General features: G+C 42.2%; 1 protein-coding gene across 1 annotated transcript in view; it reads left to right on the top strand.

The window, feature by feature from the left end:
* CNTN5 (contactin 5) overlaps window positions 1–23740 on the top strand; it is a 579181-nt gene that overhangs the window by 207525 nt on the left and 347916 nt on the right. Inside the window, exon 9 of the mRNA XM_044285392.1 lies at window positions 8443–8624. Within this exon, the coding sequence (XP_044141327.1) occupies window positions 8443–8624 (182 nt within the window). The remainder of the gene's footprint in view (window positions 1–8442; window positions 8625–23740) is intronic.

The following is a 23740-nucleotide window of genomic DNA, read 5'->3' as shown; positions in this document are numbered from 1 at the left end:
TTTAATTTATAGGCTTCGAGGAGATCATTATGGAGTCTTTTTTTTCCCCATCTACAGCCTTACCTGAGTTTGTTTTTTGTGACTTGATACTTATAACAAAAGCTTAAACATTCATTCTGAAAAGTGGAATCATCTGTCCAGAGGATAAGAGATATCTAACGGATTGCTGGTTTCTAACTTCTAGGAACCCCATTGATCATAAGAATTGGGGGTCCTATTCACCTGATCTGATGTAGCAGTAGGTTGACCATGTGTCCTGCTGTTCCATTCATTACCTCATGAACTTTCTGCACATGATGCCCTCTGCAGACATAATACTTCTAATACTGAGGGTCTCAGTTCCATTTTTCTCCTACATTTGGACCAGAAAGAAGAGAAATTTACCTGAAAGGAATAGCGAGTAGGGATCAGCGAACCTGATCTTCAAAGTTTGGGTTCGTACCAGGACCCGAACCCGGACTTTGTCATTCTGTCTTAAGAATTCTATTATTTTCTGATATAACCATGTTATAACAGAAAATAATAAAGTGAGGTTCTGGTCCACATTGACTTCAATGGTGTTCGAGGTTTGGGGTCAAGTTTGGGTCCTGAACCTGGTGAACCCGAACTTCCACAGGTTCGCTCATCACTAATAGCGAGCTCTCATTATTACCAACGGTATCTGCTGAATGCACAGTTGCAGTGGGTGGAGTGGAATTTTGTGAGGTGGAGCTCTAACCATAAGCTGCAAAGCAAGAAGTCTGTGAGGTGAAGCTTTGTCCGATAGCTTCAGAACATGAAGTCTGTGAGGTGAAGCTTTGTCCGATAGCTTCAGAACATGAAGTCTGTGAGGTGAAGCTTTGTCCGATATCTTCAGAACATGAAGTTTGTGAGGTGAAGCTTTGTCCAATATCTTCAGAACATGAAGTCTGTGAGGTGAAGCTTTGTCCAATAGCTTCAGAACATGAAGTCTGTGAGGTGAAGCTTTGTCCAATAGCTTCAGAACATGAAGTCTGTGAGGTGAAGCTTCCACCAATAGCTTCAGAACATGAAGTCTGTGAGGTGAAGCTTTCACCAATAGATGCAGAGGAGGAAGGTGAAGCATTAAAGGAGTCTGAATAAATTTAGTCCGAATTGAAATTGCCCCTATTGTCCAGAAGTCATATAGGACACATTGGGGTATCCTAGGGTTGTATTCAACATCATCAGTAATGTCACAGTGACGTATATACAGTAGCTATAGGTAGATGGTAGCCAGTGGTAACAAACAGCCTGTTTGATAACACAAATTTATTTTTTCTTTTAATTGAAAAATAGTCTGAAAAGCATCCTATTTTGATGGCAGATTCCTTCTGCTCTGTCTTCTGCCAGTTCGAGAGATTGAGCAATTTACAAAAGTTTTGGATGCACCGGAATTTTGCTAAAATTTGGAACTAATTTGATTGGTGTAGAATCAATTAATTCATCACTAGTAGACAGATGACACATACTTACCGTTTTGCGTATTTGACTTTGCTTGTTATTTGACCTTGCTTGATATTGGACACTGTTTGGTATTAGACTCTGCTAGTTTGTGACATCACCTTTACCTGATGACTTTGTCTCCTGGTTTCACTCTGCTGCGTATTTGACTTGGCTTTTGGATTTTGATTCAGTCCTGGATTTGCCTGTCTGGTTTTGACTTCTTCCTAACTGACTACTCTGTTGCCGAGTTTTTGGGCTATCATTTGGGGTGCATCGTGCATGTAAGTAGCTGCACTGTTCCCTACCTGTCATTAGAACAGAGAGGACCAAGGACAGGCAGAATTAGGCATGTGACTGGTACAGAGCTGCTAAGGTAAGGCACTTTTTACACTGGCTCTGTAATTTCTGACGGCAAGATTAGTTTGGTTTGACACCAAATAACTCCAGGATATATATGCAAGATGTGCGCATGTCAGCTTAATGTAATGATGTCGGTCCCATCTCCTTAGATGGCCACAATCTGTTTCATTTATGTAAATTAGCCACTTGGTGCAATGAGGGCGGTGTCCTTGCACCCAGAGGCTCCTCTCCCTATCTCCTATGCCACGTCCTTGCCGCTAATACTAAAAGGCCATTAAAACGTGCTTATTCGTGGCCCTGAAGTCTTGCCTGAGCTGTCCAGAGAGAGGATGCACAGCAGTCTCCATCCCTGTACAGTGAGTGCATGCATTTCTTACACCCCATTGTCTGTAAACTGGGATACTGCTCATGTCTGGTGTGTTTTCAGTCTAATAAACGAAAGGGAGCCTTTCCCAATTAAGACTGTGAAATGGAAAAACTTTAAAGATTTTGCAAGTCTCTGTGGAGATGAAAAAAAAAAATCTGAAATTGACTTATTTTTTGTTGTTGCTGTTGTTCTTTATAGACTTTGTTGTCTCTTGAATAAATCTCCTTGAATCGGAGCCCCTACTGATTGTCTTATTTAAAGCCAGCGAATCATTGGTGCCTTTGTACTGATTGTTTGCTATATGGCATCCTCCCACCTACAGACCGTCAGCACATATGACTTCTAAATAGTGCGCTCAGTAGGGACAGCGATTTAATGTGTCAAACTCCTCATTCTCTATTCCTAAAGTAATAAAGACTTTAATAACACTGCCGAGGGATAGAAAAATCTGCCAAAAAATGGCATGTGGATGCATAAGAAAGCATTGTGATAGTGGGGTTTTCTTTATTCTGTCTTCCTTGTGTCTCTTTGCACTCCTAGCTCAGTCAGGCAGGACCCTCTCTCCCATTTTATCTGTTGATGTTACATCAAACTATTTTATATACAATAATTTTAATTTTTATTGTATGTGCATATACATATGTTAAGTACTACTAACACTAGTATTAATGATGATAATAATAATAATAATAATGGTTGAAATAATTACACATTTGGATAATATGAATACACAGACATAATGATATAATTGGATGGATGATAGATAGATAATTAATTAGAAAAAATATATAAAAAGATGGACACACAGATAGAAAGAGACTAAGAGATGACAAGCATAGATTGCTGTCACAGCAGCGCTCTGTGTCTGCCGCTGTACCACTATCCAGAGCACTGCATTACTAACCTACTGTTACTCGGAGACTATTCCCACTAGCTTTTTGCTTGTCTTCTTATACAGTAGCAGGGACGACCACCATACTCCTGTGTCCCTGAAGGCTGCAACCATCAACAGGCTGCCAGACGGCTTCCTGTCTGCCTTATGGCACGTTGGCCAGTGTCCAACTGGTTTAAATCTCTCTCTGCTAGCCAATGGCTGGACAATTGTGGGTGTTTAAACGGAACCTGTCACCAGGATTTTTTGCATAGAGCTGGGGACATGGGCTGCTAGATGGCCGCTAGCACATCTGCAGTACCCAGGTCCCATAGCTCCCTGTGCTTTTATTGTGCTAAAAAAACATTTTGATCGATATGCAAATGAACCTGATATGTGTCCTGTATCCGGAGATGAGTCCAGCGGAAAGGAGCCCAGCACCGCCCCGCGTCCTCCGAATCTCCTCCTTGCTGGCTGACGGCACAGAGCTGGAGCGCAGAAATCTCGCGATGCGTGAGCTAGCGCATGCGCAGTGTCGGCATCATGTTCATTCCCTGTGCTGGCATCAGCACAGGGAACGAACTACGCATGCGCTAGAGAGCTATGGCAACTGGGTATTGCAGATGTGCTAGTGGCCATCTAGCAGCCCATGTCCCCAGCTCTATGCAAAAAATCCTGGTGACAGGTTCCCTTTAAAGCACCTTTCACTGGAACAATGTGCCTGAGCTTTAGGTTGCGGTGCTGGGCTCCTTTCCGCTTGACTCATCTCCGGATACAATTACTGTAAAAAATAGATATCCTTTACTGTTAATCCCATAGGCTTTTGTTGTGCTAGAATTTTTGCCAAATTAGATTTCAATGGTGCTCACAACCTTATACAGATCCTTGAGGGCTTTCAATACCCATTATGGCCATTATGAATACTCTACTGGTCATGCCATTCGGGCTCAGCAATGACCCAGCAGTCTTCCAAGAATTAGAAAATATTTCCAGGATTTATATTATGTTTTATATTTGTCTTGTTGTATACCTGAACCACATCTTGATATACTCATCTAATCTACTTTTCCCACGCAAACACATCGACACAGTACCATAGTGATTGAGGAAGACCAATGAAGTTTAATTTTTTTTTTTTCATTTTTGTATTTTCATTTATTCTTCCCTGTCTTTCCAGAGCCATAACTATTTTATTTTTCCGTTCACATAGCTATATGAGGGATATTTTCCCGGGATAATTTATAGTTTCTAATGCCACCGTTTAATATGGCATACAATGTAGTGGGAAGCTGTAACCCATTTTTTGCTGGCCCTTGGCACATGTAAAGGCTCCTCTATACTCTGAAGATTTACAAGTGGTCCATAAGACCAATTACGCCTTTTCGTTTCATGTGCCAATTCCTATTGTTAAAATATAGCATTTATTGGATCCATAGCATAACATATCCATAAACTAAATAAAGATGTTTAAATTAGGCAGAGTGTGCCCAATTCCCCTGAGGACACCAGTTTAGTTGGTGAAACATGTCAGGGGGGCAGTTTTTGAGTGATTTTAACACAGCAAGTGCACATAGAAAAGAATGTAGCAACTTAAAGGGGTTGTCCCACGAAAAATATTCTACAGTTTTAAAAGCAGCACCTAGATCTGAATGCTTTTGTAACTGCATGTAATTAAACATTTTGCTATAGCTACTGAGTCATTCAATAAAATGTATCTGTACTAGCGCCACCTGCTGTTTGTTTTTTTCTTATTTCTTTGTCCTGTTCACTGAGAAGGCCGCACATGCTCAGTTTCATCTTTCAGCTGCCTCCTGAGCTGTGATAGGAAGAGCTGAGACACGCCCACTGAGCAGTGATAGGGAGAGCATGGACACGCCCCCTGAGCTTCAGCAGAAAGGACACTCCCCTTGAGCTGTCAGCTTGATATAAATCTAGCTGAGCGATGAATTGGGAGATCTCTGGATCCATGTGAGGTACAGGGCTGGTTCTAGCTTTGTTAGAAAGAGACTGTCATGTACTATATGATGTCTGATTTTCATAAGGCATAGGAAAATTACTATAGCATAGGGATTGAACGGCAGTTAGCCACAACTAACCGTTTCCCTACCCCCTAGCTAGTGAAACTACACTGTGAGTAAAACAGTATTTAGAAGAGATGTATATAGATATAAAGCAATTATGTGACACAGCTGATAGTTTTAGACATCTTTATTTCATTTTATGGATATTTTATGCTATGAATCTAATAAATGTTGTGTTTTAACAATAAGAATTGGCACATGAAACAAAAAGGCTTTATTGGTCTTATGGACCATTTGTAAATATTCAGAATTGGAAAAAAATAATTAAAAATCTTCCACAGACCTCCATAGGAATTGCAGCTCTGATATGCTGGGTTTCCTCAGAGAGACCCAGTGCTTCAAAGAGAAGAAACACGCTTGCTTCTGTTTTTTCGGCATTTAGATGCCACTTGACCATGGTGTCTAAACAGTTAATTGTATGCAATTGACATCTTTGCTGGTCGCAGACATTTTGAAACAGCAGAAACTCCCCTAGCTATGGTGTCCACTGCACTCGTGAACGGGTGCCATATTTAAAACATGTACCTCCTCTGTACATGTACAGCCTAGGTACTCAAGGAGTTAATATTTAGCAAATGATTATATAGAGGAATAGCATAACGGGGTTGTCTAATGAAAGCAATCCCTATTTAAAGGTCATATGTCATCAAGGAAATCATTAGCAAACCAGTTATAATGCCTGGTAGGGCTGTTTCTGTTCCTGGTAGAGCTTCCTCTGTTCCTAGTAGGCCTGACTCTGCTCCTGTAAGGGATTCCTCTGTTCCTGGTAGTGCTGCCTTTGTTCCTGGTATAGTTTCCCTTGTTTTTTGTACAGCTGCCCCTGTATCTGGTAGAGCTGCCTCGATTCCTGCCACAGATGCTTCTGTTCCTGCTAGGGCAAATTATCCTCCTAGATGACCCTGTTTATGGTAGGTATGCCTCTGTTCCTGCTAGGGCTGCCTGTGTTCAAAGTAGGGCTCCCTCTGTTCATGGTAGAGATGCCTCTGTTCATGCTAGAGCTGCCCCTGTTTCTGGTAGGGCTGCCTCTGTTCCTGGTAGGGTCAGCTATGCTTCTGGTAGGGCACCTCTGCTTCTGGTAGGACTGCCTCTGTTCCTGGTAGGGCTGCATCTGTTCCTGGTAGGGCCAGCTCTGCTTCTGGTAGGGCTGCCTCTGTTCCTGGTAGGGCTGCTTCTGTTCCTGGTAGGGCTGCTTCTGTTCCTGGTAGGGCTGCCTCTCTTCCTCGTAGGGCTGCCTCTGTTCCTGGTAGGGCTGCCTCTCTTCCTGGTAGGGCTGCCTCTGGGGAAGTAAAGCATAGGAGCTAGGATACATCGAGTGGATAGGACCTGTCCCAGTGAACTTAAGAACTAATTTGCATTTCCTTTGAATCTCTTGACCAAATAGGTAGATATCTAATGTTCTTTATTCCATAATTAAGGATGAAGATGGGTAATAATTAGTTATAATGAAAATTTCATTCTCTTCAACTTGCATTTACTGCAACAATGGGTGATGGATTTGGCTCAGTGTCTGTAACCACCTCTAGAAGTCCTTGAGATTATTCCTACATTGTTCTTGCCCTTTATGCCCAATTTGCCAACACTTCAAGGTACAATGGCAACCTAACATTTTTGGCCCCAAGATAAAAAGTACAACAAGACATCTATGTCAACCTAAAAAGACAATTACTACTCACCAGAATGTAAAAAAAAAATGGGTTGGTCCTCTAGTGGTTAACTGGCAGTTAGTGTGTCACATTTTTCTCCTTGACTATCTGCTGTTATTGCTTTTGTCCATGTACAAAAAAAAACTGACCGCAAGGATCTTCATCTACTGTAAGAACCATTCCTGATAGGGAAATGCGGATGTAATCAGTACTATCTTGCCTCCAGGAGTGACAGAATGGTCACTTTAGTCACTTGAATGTGATTTGTTGTATCACTGCAATGTGATTTTGTTGAGTTAATGCCCTGAGCCAGCCAAGATAGCATTGGCTACATATGGGTGATACTGTAATGGACCAAGGATTTGGTAGGCTGTAGGGTGTTGACTGTATACCCCAGCACAGGCCTAGAGAAGCACACACATGGACAAAAAAGTTGGGAAGAAACAAGAATTTTACTAAACAGTAAGGCACAAGCTTAAAGGGGTTGTGATGGAATGGAAGTTTTGACAAATCTACCCACTTGTTGGACCTGTAAAAGATTACTTACCTCATTTCCAGCTCTTGCTCCCCGCTCCATCTCCTCCAGGCCTGCAGTGCTCTGCTGGACTCCCTTGATGTCAACAGTCAGTTTGACAATGCCGCAGTCAATGGACTGACTCCCCTTATATCATGACAAATGGTCACATGACATAAAGGGATTGGCTGCAGTGATGTCATGCTGGCTGTTGCCAGGAGAGGTGCCAACACTGGGAAGCAAGTACGGCAAGTAATCATTTCCTTTACCAGTCCAGCCAAGTGGCAGGGTTGGCCAAAAACTCCTCATTCTTGCACAGACCCATTAATTGTTACTCTTGATGGTTGCAGTTCAGCTACAGAAGCATATTAGTTACAGTCCAGTACAAACTTGGTTACAACTGGCAGCAGAAAAGTGTAATGCTTTCTCTCTTTAGGAGGTCTATGAGATTCTAATCCATTGTAACGATGGGATATTTGTCATGATAGCTATCGAGAAAGAGTCGGGAGATCACCATACATATTAGATTGTCAGCTGGTCCTGCCAAGAACTTTGATTTTGACCAAAAATTGCCTATTTAGGAAGGCAATTTTGAGGTTGCATTTCTCCTACATCCAACTATTCAGACCAGCTCCTGGTTCTCTAAATGCATATTCAACTACAATAATAGTCAAGCTGCAGGATAAATCGGCTCCTTAACCTGCTACAAAACCACTAAAGTATTAAGACAGTTCTAATAAACTAAATATCGACATAAACAAAAAATTCATTCCTCCCTTGTCACCTGAAATCATGATAAAGATTTTAAATGACCTATATAATCCAGGTCGTGTACTAGGATGGTAAGCCAACGAGTTTTCCATTTCAGGAGCACACCACAGTCATTAGTTAACTGTGACTACGAGAGAAATCAGGCTGTTAAATTATCAGTTACCTATACAATATTCATTATCATGTAGACTATGATAAAGTAACACTAAAAGCCTTAAACTCTTATTACCTTCTTAGGTTTCCCTACGGGAATTGGCAATATATCAAGTGCAGCACCGGCCTTAATCGCAATTGCATTTTATTGCTACTTTTAACTATAAAATGCTTACTCTAGCAGGCAAGTCAAAGAACATGAACACTTTTCTTCATTGGTATCTTTCTGTGTATTTCAGCCCTGTTCCTACTATCTCATGGAGAAAGGTCAGCGGGTTTATTCCTAGCAAAGCGAGGCTACGAAAATCACAAGCCGTTCTGGAGATTCCTAACGTTCAGCTGGAAGATGCGGGAACATATGAGTGTAAAGCTGAGAACTCCAGGGGAAAAAATGCCTTTCGAGGTCAATTACAAGTATACAGTAAGTGTTTGCAAAAGTAATCTGACTGCGGGGATGGTTTGTGAATGAATTGGAAGATAACATTTCAATATGTAACATGAAAGCCAAGGCATTGTACCTGAGAAGGCAATTATAACACCATAGGAAAGAGTATACACTAGTTTAGAGCCTGTGGGGCAAAGCATGACACATGGAGTATGCATGGCAATCTAAATGCTCCAGATACCTCCTCTGTGTATTGTGAAAGGGTCAAAGAGCTTGCACATTAGTATATGCCATAATATAACAATTTAGGGGTTTCTTCTCTGAGATCTCCATCTAGTGAAGGGTTTGATACAAATTGCTGCCTAGCTTGTAGCCAGGAGCAACTGCTGTCTAATTAAACAATTTTTTTTTTTAAATGATTACTAACTGTTCAAGCATTTTTGCATAAATCATTAGTACAGGTAAATAAAACATTTGTAATATATTGTATCCTAGAAAAATCCATCTTTTTCCACTTATCAGTTTTCTTTCTGTTCACCCTTCCTAAACTAACATTCTCTGTCTTGAGAAATTGAGATAGATTGTAATCTCAAATGTAATCATTTTGTTAGCTTGAAGTCAGTCAGCAATTTCCAATGAGAAACATAAGTTTAACACCTGATAAGTGGAGAAAGAGGCATTTTTTTCTGATAAGATATTTTCCAAAGTTTCTTACATTCACCTGTACTATTGGTTTATGCAAAGTTAGTGACCATTTAAGCAAGGAGAGTATAGAAGCTGCTGGGAGACACATCTGTCATGTCCAAAACAACGTTTTTCCCTCTGGGGCCTGTAGGGATTTGCTCTGGCAGACGCAGTACAGAGGCAAAAACCAGTTGACCAGTAAAGCAAAACTTCAGTGTTTATTCACACATAAGGAATTAACAAAATGACAAAATGACAGTTCACAGTCTTGGTGTTAGCCTGCCAAAACCCGGCATGGAACGTGGGGAGTAGCCACCCACCCAGCACTTTGGCTACTCCCAATAAAAGCCGTCCCGGATATAGCCATACTAAACAGCTGAACTGTCAGACTGCACTCTGCAATACTGACACTTCAGGGGAAAAAAACGTCTCTTACCTCACCGAGGCCAGTAAACTCGGTGACACGTACTGACCATGTATGATGGCCCCGTTGTACCTTCCTACAGGCCACTTATTTCCAAAGCGGAAGAAAGAATCCGGCATGTTGAATTTCAGCATATATATTCCTACTGTACTTTCCCTAGATGGTAAATGCTGGGGGACTGATATACAATAGACTACATACACCAGTTCAATCAACATTTGTGAACTATATATAGCCGACAGACACAAGAAGAAAAGAAGTCTATTGTTATCGGGCAGTGTACAGTATAGATGTTTTTTTCTTAACAAAAATTCCAAGCAAATCTGTTTTATTTTTCATTGTGGCATTCCAAGAACTGTAGACAAGAAAAAGAGAAAAACACAGCGCCTCATGTGTGGTACCACCTTATAAACAGTATAATATTAGGTGCGTAATTCGCTTACCGAATGCTGTTGTGAGGAGTCACAACAGCTATATATGCCTTAGCTGGTATCTATCCCCACCAGCTTCAGGGGATGCCGTGCTGCTGCCTGGGCCCCTTCCTGTCTCGATAGTTCCAGGAAAATTGGTATGCAGATTATCATAAAAGTAGGAGACCACTATCCGGCGCTGCTGGCATATAGGTCAGTCCTTAGGTTTGGTAATATTATTTTATTAAAGTCAACGCGTTTCAAGGGCGGAGTGCCCCCTTCGTCAGGACAATTTACAGAATACAAACTCACTTGTGATTGAGACATTTAAAACACAGTTTTGGCGGGTTAATCGGAGGGAGGTACAAAGGTAGGGGCGGGCGTGTTTAGTATAATGAGGCTCCTAGATAGCCTTCAATTACATCAATTAGAAGAAGATGCTAGGAAAGATGGACACTTGTATCTAATGCGATACCTAAAGGAATATATTGTAAAATGTGTGGGCTACAGTTGCGCTAGACTGAGCGCTACATGTGGCGGCTTAATACATATTCTAAACTGATACATTTAATACATTTAATAGTCCATTTAGTTGTTACTAAAGTGTGCGATCTCTTGCGCTGGTATCTCCACAGAACCACAGCGCACGGAATTCTCCTACACAGAGCCAGAGCCATTTACAGCTCCATGCTCTCTCTGTGTGCAGCGGAGAAGGTGCAGCTCAGGGTTTGTGTTCTTTCTGCTGCAGCTCATGGGATGTGTCCTTTCTGCTGCATCTCTCTCCCTGTAACTGTCACATCTTCTAACATTAGATATGGCTGGTGGCAGATGAAAGATGGAAATTAGCATCTGTGACCATGTTACAGGGATGGACAGAGAAATAAGGAAAAAAAACTGCAGGTGATGCTATACATATACATTTTATTTAATAAAGGTACATTCACATGACCGTATGTGCTTTGCAAGCTTCATAGATAGCACAGTTTTACACCACAGATTTTGGTATACATGGATCTGAAAAAAATAAAAAATGGTATACATAGATCTAGCAACAAATTTGGCTACAAATTCATGGCAATCCCACAGCAAAATGCAACTGTGTTACATATCGATAACACAGTGGGGGAGATTTATTAAGACTGGCATACCCACATGGTGGATGCCTTTTAATAAATTGGGCACATCTCTGCCCAGCCATGCATCAGAAACTGAAGCCTACCCCACCCAGGGGCGCACTCTTCAGAAATAACTTCCGCCAGTTTCTGGTGAAATTTATAGTAAATGTGGTGGGCTGTGCAAAGCCCCGATCCCTCCTGCTAAGCACCGCTCCTTTTCTCGCCAGTGTCGAGAAGCTTACAAAAATTGCTAATTAATGCGCACACATGGCCATAATTTGCGACTTTTTTATGCCATAATTCTAGCATAAACTAATAAATGTCCTTCAATGAGTTTTCTGGGAGTTTGAAAATCAGCAGCGTGCACTGACATCCATGCAGAACTTTTTTGATACTTGTATACATGTATCGCGTTTTGAAAGCGGGGATCTGGAATCACATGACAATGCAAAAATGTGCAGGAGCTGGGATGAAATAAGGGTGCGTTCACATGTGCATTGAGCTGTCCAGCCACTGTTCCTCCCTGCCTGCCCAGAAGTCAATGAGGTTAGGCTACAGGGTATGTGCTGGAGAAAGGCCACTGTCCAGGCAGGACTGAACCTGAATGTTCAGGCGGGACATCCCAGTTTGCTAATTTGCGTCATTCTGGCGCTGCACATGAAAAACTGCTCCATCATGTTCATAAGATTGAACTGACTGCTGCATCTGCTATGTGTGGTAGCAGAGACAACATGTGGGGGGGCCTCCTGTCAGGCACGCGGACAATAGGCATCTGCTCGCGGAAAGCAGCAGCAAGCTATGTACAGTACACAGTGTATTCTGGTAATGCAACTATTTGTCCTATTATTCTTTTTATTTATTTTTATTTAATACATTATTAACGAATTCAATGAAATTGAATTATCTGGAATTTTTCTGATCTCTGCTGCACTTCAGATTTTTCTATTCTTACCTTGGAAACAAGATACAATAGACATGGCTTTCAACACGTGTAGCCTTAATTAGTGGGGGTTTGAGAAATCTGTACTGAAAGATAAAACAATGCTGCACTCTTATGACATTTTTCACACAAAAGCCACAAAAACCATATTTTATTAACTGTTCTGCATTTTATGTGCTGCTAATATGAGGCCGTTTCTAATAGCTGTAAGAACATAGGAAAGTTCAGGCGCAGTGTATTCTCATGATGCTCCCCGCACCAAATATGTTTAAACAATGAAATTAGAACGTTAGTGTCTATTAAAATGGAACAATCTGTTCCAAGATGTGGAAAAATAAAACATTTATTTAGAACAGAAGCACTATAACAGGGTTACGTGGTGACACTTTAAAGGATTTTTCACATTAGATTATCCCTTGTTGACCTCATGATAGACTGATCATCTACCTGAACCTGACAGTAAGTGTTCAGTTTAAGTGTAGCACCACCACAGGAGAAATGAAGTATTACACATTAAACTCAATAGGCTGCCTATAAAAAGTCTGTACAGGCCAAGTCCTCCAGAGTGAAAGATGTTTTTGTAATTCCTCTCTCGCTCTCTATTAACTCCTAAACTAGACAACCCTTTTATTGTAATGTACTATAGAGCAGCCAGAGAAATGGTGACAGGGAAGGCTGAGTGAATAAAGCCACATACATGATTCCATGGAAATCATTGGAAGCAACTCGATTCCATGTGTCTTAAGGTTTAGAGAATGGTACCTAAGCCTTATATAATATTCCTAGTAGTTTAGGATATTTAAGGGGTTCAGCGTATTATCTAACAATAATGAGCTAAAGAGTACTTATAATTTCATATTAGTTGACTATCTAGGTCTAAAATGATATGTAATTATACTTAATATACCTTCAAAGGGGCTTATTTCATTAGCACAGTAAAATTCTGGCAGCCTGTAGTCACCACTAGAGGGAGCTCACTGCATATAGATTAAGGCTGTTTCCATTGAACTCAGTACTAGATACTTAAGCACTTTACATCCGCCCATAGGATATAAACGTCCTATGGGTGGATGTTTAACTCTGAATGGACATTCTGGAACATGCTAATCGTGCAGCTGCAGAGCGGGTTGCCCGCTGTCAGTGACAGCAGGGCAACCCAGAGAGAAGGCAGGGACAGTACCCAGGTGTCCCTGCCTTCTAGATTGCTGCATACACAGCGCTCACCTAGCGCTGTGTATACAGATCAGAAAGCGCCCGGCCCGGTGGTCATGTGACGGTCAGGGCCGGGGGAGTGCAGGAGCTGTTGGGTCTTTCAAAGACCTCGATCATCCTGTATTCTGCTGTACAGCCTCTCTAGGGGGGTGTATTTCCCATGTCAGCCCCAGTTACAGGAGAAATAAACAGTGAAAAAAAATGAAGTCAAATGTCCCCCAGAGGTCTTGTATGACCTTATGGGGGACACAAAGCGTAAAAAAAAATAAAGTGTTTTATAAAAAAAAAAAAAAGTTTCACATGTAAAAAAAAAAAATCCCCATATAAGTAATAAAAATAAAAAAAAATAGGAAAAAATAAATAGAATTGACATATTTGCTATTGCCTCATCTGTGACGTCCGGCTCTATAGATATATCTCACCATAATAAAAAAATAAAAAAACGGTGTCACCTTACATCACAAAAAGTGCAACACCAAGTGATCAAAAAGGCGTATGTCCCACAAAATGGTACCAATAAAACATCCACCTCGTCCTGCAAAAAATGAGCCCCTACATAAGAAAATCGCTAAAAAAATAAAAAAAAACTATAGCTCTCAGAATATGGAGACATTAAAACATTATTTTTTGGTTAAAAAATGCTATTATTAGGTATCGCCACGTATGTAACAACCAGCTCTATAAAAATATTACATGAACCAACCCCTCAGGTGAACGCCGTAAAAAAAAATAATAGAAACAGTGCCACAAAAAAGCCATTTTTTGTCAACTTACATCACAAAAAATGTAATAGCAAGCGATCAAAAAGTCATACGCACCCCAAAATAGTGCCAATAAAACCGTCATCTCATCCCGCAAAAAATTATACTCTACCTAAGACAATCACCCAAAAAATTAAAACTCTGTGACTCTCAGACTATGGAGACACTAAGACATGATTTTATTTTGTTTCAAAAATGATATTATTATGTAAAACTTAAATAAATAAAAGAAAGTATAGCCTAAAGTGGAGGTTATCTTATTGCTGGCCACCCTTTCACTGCTTGTACCCTCCAGAGCACAGCATCCCTGTAACACTGTGATGTCCTGCGTTCCAGTAAACAGAAGCATCACTCCTGTACCCTGAAGTGCAGGGCAAGGGAGTGTACAGAGATAGGGTGCACTCCCATTCACAGAGCTGGGGCGATAGCAAGCAAGAGGAGCTCATTGTCCCATGAAACAATAAGGGACTGTGTGCAGGCCAATGTTCAGGGCGCTGTTTTACTGCTGTGATGGCATGGAGGCATTGAGGAAGGGGGACATGGCAATGGATGGTATGGAGGCACTGGGGTAGGGGGACATGGCAATGGAGGCACTGGGGGAGGGGGACATGGCAATGGATGGCATGGAGGCACTAGGGGAGGGGGACATGGCAATGGAGGCACTGGGGGAGGGGGGACATGGCAATGGATGGCATGGAGGCACTGGGGAGGGGGAAATGGTAATAATGGCATGAAGGGGCAGATGGCACTGGGGGAGTGGGGGACATGGCATGGAGGGGTTAATCTGATGGCAGTGGGGGACATCACATGGCAATGGATGGCATGGAGGCACTAGGGGAGTGGGGGACATGGAAATGGATAGCATAGAGGGGCTGATGGCACTGGGGGAGTGGAGCTGAAGGCACTGGGGTGGGGGAGAGCTGAAGGCACTGGGGGAACAGAGCTGATGGCACGGGGGAAGCTGATGGCACTGAGGGATAGTGGAGCTGGTGGCACTGGGGGATAGTGGAGCTGATGGCACTGGGGGATAGTGGAGCTGATGGCACTGGGGGATAGTGGAGCTGGTGGCACTGGGGGATAGTGGAGCTGGTGGCACTGAGGGGAACGTAGCTGATTGCACTGGGGGTAACTGATGCACTTGGGCTGATCGCTCAGGGGGGAACAAAGGATGTTGGGGATTGGTGGCAGGGGGTCTGATGAGTTTTTATAAAGGAAAACAATCTATTAATTCATTTTTTCTTTTTTCTTTTTAAATACATTTTTATTATATAGAAAACATATTCACGTTCCAGGGGGATACTTGCATGCAATATAATCGAATATAGAAAACTTCTTACACAGTATCAAATAATTAAATATAGTATATGCATTTTTGACTCAAACATCAAAGAGCCCACAAGATTTGCAACCAATAAATCATCCCCACCCACCCTGGAACGTCCCTCACACCCATCCCCCCGTCCACCCTTAATGTCTCTGTGTCGCGGGGACCACCCGGAGGAGCCGGGGGCACCAGCCTCCCGTTTGTTCTGATGTACTGTATATCCACTTAGCATGAGTCAGCAGCGATATATCCTAGTTCTCGCACGTTTTTCCAGGGACCCTATCCTGGCTTTGGCCAGAATGCCCAGATTTGTTCCCATTTCTTTTTTATCCACAAGCTCTGTCCTATAATTTTTTCAAATCTTTTTATTCTCGTAACCAAGTTTTTCCATTCCTCGAAATCCGGTTGGGACTCTGATCCCCATTTCCGCACTATAACTACTCTGGCCAGAAGAAGAGTTTTAAGCCAGAATTTATTAATGTTGCCAGTTATTTCCCCAGACTGTGAGGTAGAACCCAGTATAGCAAAAGAAAAATCAAAAGTGGGTCTAGTGGCCGATCTACTAGAGAGTTCCTCAAACACTCTACTTCAGAAGCTCGTGATCCGTGGACATGTCCAGATCATATGTATAAAATCTGCCCATTCTGTCTTTTACTTCCAGCAGCTGTATTTGGGATTTTTATATATCTTAGCCAGGGTGGCGGGGGTATAGTACAATCGATGTAGGATTTTAAATTAAATCAACCTGTGAGCATTAGAGAGGGACGATTTTTTTATGTTTTTGTAAATTACTTTTCAATTCAGTGCCACCTCAATATCTTGACCCCATTTCCCCTCACTATTAAACCTACATGCAATATTTAATCCGTTTAGGCTCCATTCACACGTGGCTCGATTCACACGTCCGTAGCATGTTTTGCGGATTCACGGATCCGCGGATCCGCAAACCACGGACACCGGCAATGTGAGTTCCGTATTTTGCGGACCGCACATTGCCGGCACTAATAGAATATGCCTATTCTTGTAATTCACAGTAGAAAAAAATTGTGTACAATGTAGGAATATAAACTGTATATCACTGAATAATTATCCTACTTAAAACTTAACTTTTAGTCATTATTAATTAAAATAAGTCCCACAGAAGAAATTGTGTATTTTTGATAGCTACATAGGTCAGATACAATGGACTTATGTACAATAAGACACAGGGTAAAAATACAAAATCAAGTACTCGGATTTGGACCAGGGGTCCCACTCACGGTTTGATGATTTTTCCGTTTTATGGAGGTGAATCGTACCACAACAGGATGAACGTAGTGGGAGGGTCCACACAAGTCTTGATAGAAAAATGTTTAGGGTAGACGGCTTTTCTGATGCAGGACAGGAAAAAGCAGATGCTGGGGAGATAATAGTCTGATAGGGATATCAAGATTCTGCCTAAAAGCGGAGAGGTCTCCTGCCTAAATGCGGGAGAATCACCCCCAGAGGAAGCGACCCCACTTATCGACGGCTGTCCCTGTTGTCCTTTTGTTGGGCCTTAGTCTATTAGCTAATATCTTAGCGTATATTTTGTAATCTGTATTGAGCAATGATATAGGACGATACGAGATGATCTCACATTCGTCCTCATCCTTCTTCAATATCAATGTGATAAGGCCCTCGGCCAATGATGGGAGTAATTTACACTCCTCCCATGCCCTCTCCAGTACCTGCAGGAGACAGGGGAGCAGCACATCGCTATATCTCCTATACAGTTTGAATGGGAAACCATCCGAAACCGGAGATGAATTTCCATTTATCATATTCAGGGCCTCCTGTAATTCACCTATATGTATAGGGAGGTTTAACATATCCCTATCCTCCTCAGATAAAGATGGTAATGTTAATTTGGAGAAAAAGGAATCTACATCCTGCTTCCTCTGTCTCCCTCCAGTCTGATACAGAGAGGTAAAGTAAGCTGTAAATTCCTGTTGAATATTTTCCCAATCAGAGGAGAGCACCCCATTTTTTAACCTGATAAGTTTAATTTGTGAAGGCGGTCTTTGATTCTGTATGATGGAGGCTAAAAGCCGTCCTGGTTTCCCCCTTTCACAAAAGTTTTTCTGCCCAATAAATAAGGACTTCTGCTGGGCTTTCTCCTGTAAATATACCCTATATTCTTCAACTGCCGATCCAAGTTTAATTTATTTTTTCCATGCAGTCCGGTTAGATGCTGGAAACATTTTGAAGTACAGTAACCCTTTCATTCAATCGCTTTTCTTTTTCTACAAATAATGATTTGATCTTTTTAATCTTACACTTAGAAGACCACGCATAAAGGCTTTTAAGGTGTCCCAGACACAGAATATATGAGTAAAGTTTAAGTTAATCTGCCAAAATCCCCGTCCCCGAGACACAAGGACATTTATCCTCCCCCCACCCCCACCCTCCTCAAACCCCCTTTAATATGCAAGGCAATATATCCTGCACATCTCCTCCTATCTGCCCTCCCCACCGACCTCTCCCCCCCCTATTTATTAAATCCTCAACTCATTAGATTTTACATTTACAGCCCTTGTTCATCTAACCAATTAGATAGTTCACTAGGTGAAGTAAAGAAAAAAAAAAATCATGGTGAACTATGCGCATTTTTGCTGGATACATCATTGCGTATTTAATCTTTGCACTAATCGACCTCTTCTTTACCTCACAAAACTCTTTTAGTTTATTTGGGTTTCGCTTGTATAATCCGGGAAGACCTGAATGCTGCTCCCGTTATACTGAAGGTCCAGTGCATCTCTCCTCCACTGTAATATATTGTCTCTGTCCTTTTGATCCTGGCTAGAATAGCTCTCGGGGGGCCACTGGGTGAGGGTTTCCTCCCCGGTATCCGGTGAGCCCGATCTACAGCAATTGTGGGTGAGAGATGTCTGGTACCACACACTTCCATTAACCATTTCTGTATAAAATCTGTTACATCCTCTTTCTCAGATCCTTCTGGGAATCCGATTACCTGAATATTTGATCTCCTGGATCTATCCTCTAGGTCAGGGGTGGCCAACCTTACAGACACAGACCAAAAAACAAACAAAAAACTTATGACTACCAGGGGCCACAAGCTATATATTTACACACAAGTCACCGTATTTTTTGCCCTAAGATCAGACCACAGATCAGACTCCCAAATCAGATCCCCAAACCTCATCTGACCTAAAATAAGACCCCCAATGCTCGGATCAGACAACACAAATCAGACTCAGTGTCAGACCCTCAGTGCTCAGATCCCCCCCAATTATCACATCTCCCCCCATGCTCAGATTTCCCCCCCATGCTCAGATCTCCCCCCTACACTCAGACCTGACCAACCCATGCTCAAAAAAAACCATCCATGCTCAGATCTGCCCCATGCTCAGATCCCCCCATGCTCAGATCTCCCACCATCTCAGATCTGACCTCCCCATGCTCAGATCTCACCCCCCAATGCTCAGATCTCACCCCCCAATGCTCAGATCTCACCCCCAATGCTCAGATCTCACCCCCAATGCTCAGATCTGACCCCCCAATGCTCAGATCTGACCCCCCATGCTCAGATCTGAACCCTCATGCTCAGATCTGAACCCCCATGCTCACATCGGACCCCATTGCCCAGATCAGACCCCCATGCTCAAATCTGAACCCCCATGCTCAGATCTCCTCCCCCCTTACTCAGATCTGACCCCAATGCTCAGATCAGACCCCCATTGCTCAGATCAGCACCCCCCCAGGTGCTCAGATCCGACCAGGACCCTCCCCATGCCCAGATCAGAACCTCCCATGCTTAGATTAGACCCCATTGCCCAGATCAGACCCCCATGCTCAGTTCTATAATTTAAAAAAAATCTCTTCCCTCTCTTGATCAGGCACTGGGCTCCTGCTTGGGCACCTGCTACTCTGCAGGTCTGACAGGCTCTATACTATGACCTGATGAGCACAATGGCAGGTCATCGTGCATGTCTCCAGGTACTACGTTCTCAGACTGTGTGCAACAGGACATAGTGGAGAGTGAGCTGGAGCTGGAAAGTAGATCTGTGCCTGGGGTGGAGAGTGAGCCGGCCTGACTGCTCCACAGCTAGAGCCGCACTTGAAGAAGCAAAGTGCCGCATGAGGCTCAAGAGCCACGGGTTGGCTACCCCTGTTCTAGGGCCACTATCTTTTCCCAGAGAATTTTTATTTCAGACTCATTAGAATCTATTCTTTTTATAGCAGCAGTCATTTTTTTTTTGTAGATCTTGAGAACTCCTGGAGATCTTTAACATTTTTGCAAATATTATTCATATCGTCCCTAATAAGCATAATGTCTGACTGTACTGCTGCTATTTTGGTAGAAAATTCCCCTAAGGCTTGATTAGAAAGTTTCACTGCACCTAAAATATCCTCCAATTTCTATTGATTCTATTTTTTCATCTGAAGCTGCTTCTTCTGGCAAATCTGTTCTAGTGTGTATATCCTCCTCTCCATCAGTCAATCCCTGTATTTTTTTATATGTACGTGTTTTTTGGTTGGGGAGATTTAAAAAATGTATCCATCTTGGTCAGTGGACTATTTAAACAATCCTTCTTGGGAAGGGGGGTCCTGAAGATTTCCGATGATTGTTATTTGGTGGCATTTACTTATTTATTATAAAAAGTAATATGTGCAGAGATTAATTAATGATATGCTATATAACCAGAGTATTTAAACGCCTCTCATACAGCAGTTACATAAACTCTATATCTCTACAAGGAAAATCCTTGCCCCATAAATCTCACAACCAAAGTGTCACATATGTTTACACCTTATAGTGCACAACTTTTCCCATCAAACCACCAGAGCAGTGCATGTACTTTACAACTGTAAGGGAAAAGGGCGACTTTTCTAATACACCAAATGTTCTATTTTGTTCTCAGCACTCAAGGATATAGAGCTCGATACATTAGCAGATATAATTAAATCAGAAATTTCAGAATCTCAGAGTCCGTCACATTTTGTAATTTCCAATATATACCGTCCAAGATGTACCGTCCAAGCCAACTCGATATATCAATATGACTTAACTCTCAGGTGAATGCAGCAAGCAGAGGATAATTCAGGCTTAGTATTGTTTTTACCAGTTTCTCAGGTATATTTCTGAGGAGTAAAAAGTGTTTCAGGCACACTGCAGGAGGCCGTATGTGTGAGTAAAGTAGCACTCTTAAATATTCGGCGAATTCTTTATCCAGAATTCAGTTCAGAGCGCCCGCAGGAGCACAGTCCGACCCTCCCCCGTGCTCACCACCCCATCTATCCAAGTACTTCCACTGTTAGTGAAAACGAACATTCTCACACAGGTTTCAATAAGGGGAAGAGAGGGGGGATAAGTGTGAGAGAAAAACAGCTATCGTATCCCAGGCAGCCGGCACATAACTCACGCGACCCCCGATCTGTTCACCAGCTCAGCCGCGCACCTCTTCCGCAAAACTGCCAGGGGGAAGTAGTCCGCCCACATGGCTTTTCAGCCAACGAATATGGTAGCTTCGCACAAGGGCTCCAATCTACTCCTAATGGCCGCCGGCAGGTACGTGGTAGTCCAGGACTGCTAGGCTGGGGATGTTAAAAGTTCCTTCAGCACAAACGGCAATTTTGTTTCCCGTTTCCGGAACACCCGATCCCCAAGGCATTTTAGGGAGTCCTCCGCTGACCCCCGATAGCAGGGGTCTTGCTGCGAGTCATCCCCTCTGCTTTCGCTTAAGTCTTCTGCCGCCCTCAGCACCTTCTAAACCAGTGCTGAGATGGGTGGCAAAAATCTGTGGGCATAGTTTGCGGGGGAGGAAGGGAGGAGCCGCGGCACGTCTACATGATCACGTCAAACCGCTACACTTGACTAGTCATTTTTTCTTATTATATTACTCGATTAATCATAAAAACAATCGGTAGAATACTCGATTACTAAAATAATCGTTTGCTGCAGTCCTAGTGCTGATCAAAGAGCAAACGACGCTACACACACGCGCGCGCACAACCCACAGCAGCGCGCCGACAAGCAAATCGGAGCACCGCCTTTTCAGTAATTCACAGCAGTATCAGCCCCACAAACTTTATACCCTGTGGGTTTTTATTGTGTGCTTTCTAGAAATGAGCCGAGACACTATGTGTATCAATTCCTTTTTTAATATTTCTTATGTGAATTAACCTGTAAATGTATGGGGGTCATCTACATGCTGGAGTGCCCATGTGGCCTCCAGTATGTTGGACGGACGTTTCGGAAACTAAAAACCCGTTTACAAGAGCACATAAGAAATATTAAAAAAGGAATTGATACACATAGTGCCTACAAAAACCCATAAAGTTTGTGGGTCTAGAGAAGGTACAGATGAAATGGAGAGGGGAGGATCAGACTATAAAAATCAACAGAAAAGAAGTAGAATGGATCTATCGTTTGGGTACACTGCAACCTGATGGGTTAAATATAGAATTTGGTATTAAGACCTGTCTGAAGGGGTGATAGGAACTTTGGGAAAAAAGTTTTGGTTATATTATGGTTGGGAAGAATGTGCGCTTCTGTATTGCGTATGTGAATACCGTTAGATAAGAGTAATGCGGTTTTTCATTTTTCTGTATTTCCCATATGAAAGCTGTTAGATAGGCGAAATACAGTATGTTTTATCTGTGAAATGCCATTTTATTGGAATATATGCTGAATGGGGATTTTATGTATAGATGCTATGTTTCTGTTGCCCATTTTATTTAGTTGAGAGCTTTGGAGTTTTACTTTTAGGAGTGTTCAAATGGCCTATTTGATTAACGCCCACCTGAGTATAAAAGGGTGGATAAGACAATTGAATTTAGAGCAACGAGAGCGAAACCCGGGTCGGGCAGGCGATAAATCAGCAACATTTTATATTTTTATATGCACGGATCTGTTTTTATCTATGTGAGTATAATAAAAAATATTTGACTATTGAAGATTTGCGGTTCTTCACTGTGTTCAGTTCTCTTGTATAACACTCAGAAGATGAAAAATATGATTGTGAAGGGAACCTAAAACTTGTATTCCATTGATCGATTGCACCTTAAAGACACTATCAACGTACCCTAGTTACCAACATCCCTATGGAGGAATTTTGAGCTGCGCTGTCTTTTTTGGATTGAGTCTTAACAACCAGTCAGTACCAGCAGTCTCAGCCACAGTCACCAGTCTCAGCCACCAGCCACAGCCACCAGTCTTAGCCACAGCCACCAGTCAGTTCACACAGTCTCAGCCACCATTCAGTGACAGCAATCTCAGCTACAGCCAGCAGTCTCAGCCACCAGTCAGTGCCAGCACCTGTTGCTAGATTCAGACAGAAAATTTACAAAAAATGTTGTCTATAAAGACATTTTATAGAAAAATGTCGAGGTAGAAAAAACTTTTTTTTCTGAATATCTGCTTCAGATATTGTATATTGCAGATTGCTACAAAGTTTTACACTAAGGCTATAATAATATAATAATTGTAATAATTTACATTTTTGACAAAAAAATAAATCAAGAAATACAATGTGGTCAAATTACCTTGCTATTTCATATAGACTGTTCCTACTAATGTTTATGCACTACTGTTCTAGCGCCGTTATTGTACCGGGCTTAATGTCTAGTAATACTATATCTGGCTATTGGAGGACTTGTATCCACATTCTCACAAGTTTCCCCTTCTGTAGGCTCCATTTATAATTGTCAGTTTTCCCAGAGCTCAGCTCCAGGAGTAGCACAGAGAGACTAGTTGCTATAATGTCTCATATACACTGCATGCTCATAAAATAGGAGATCTGGCTCCCTTGTAGTATTTCTTTGTAGCTCACCCTTAGAAGCAGCTTCATGATGGACTTTTTATAGCAGTATTGGAGAGTGTAGCTGTGACTTCGGCACTGGGGTGACACAGAAAATTGTGTACTTACAACAGCATCTTTGTGTATAGCTCTTTTCCTTCAGCAGCTCATTGCTCTTCCTCCTACCCATGCACTCTTCATAGACTTCTATGGAGAGCATCTGTAAACTGATCCCTGTATCAATGCTCGCTACATACTAGACCACAGAATTGGTGTTCACCTATAGCAGTCACCTTTCCTGAGTACTAAAAGTGTCTCCCAGTACTCAGATGACTGACAGAGGAGCCGATTTGTGTAAGAACAGGTCACAAGAACAATAATAAGGAATACAACAGCAAAATAATCACAGGTGGCACTGCTGATACGTGTTCACACTGATGCGTGCCTGCACAAGCCTCTCGATACCTCCAAACAAAAACCAACAAGGTGGTGCACAATCCA

Source organism: Bufo gargarizans, chromosome 3, assembly GCF_014858855.1.
Source record: "Bufo gargarizans isolate SCDJY-AF-19 chromosome 3, ASM1485885v1, whole genome shotgun sequence".
Classification (NCBI taxonomy): domain Eukaryota; kingdom Metazoa; phylum Chordata; class Amphibia; order Anura; family Bufonidae; genus Bufo; species Bufo gargarizans.
This window is presented reverse-complemented; position numbering and strand designations above follow the sequence as displayed.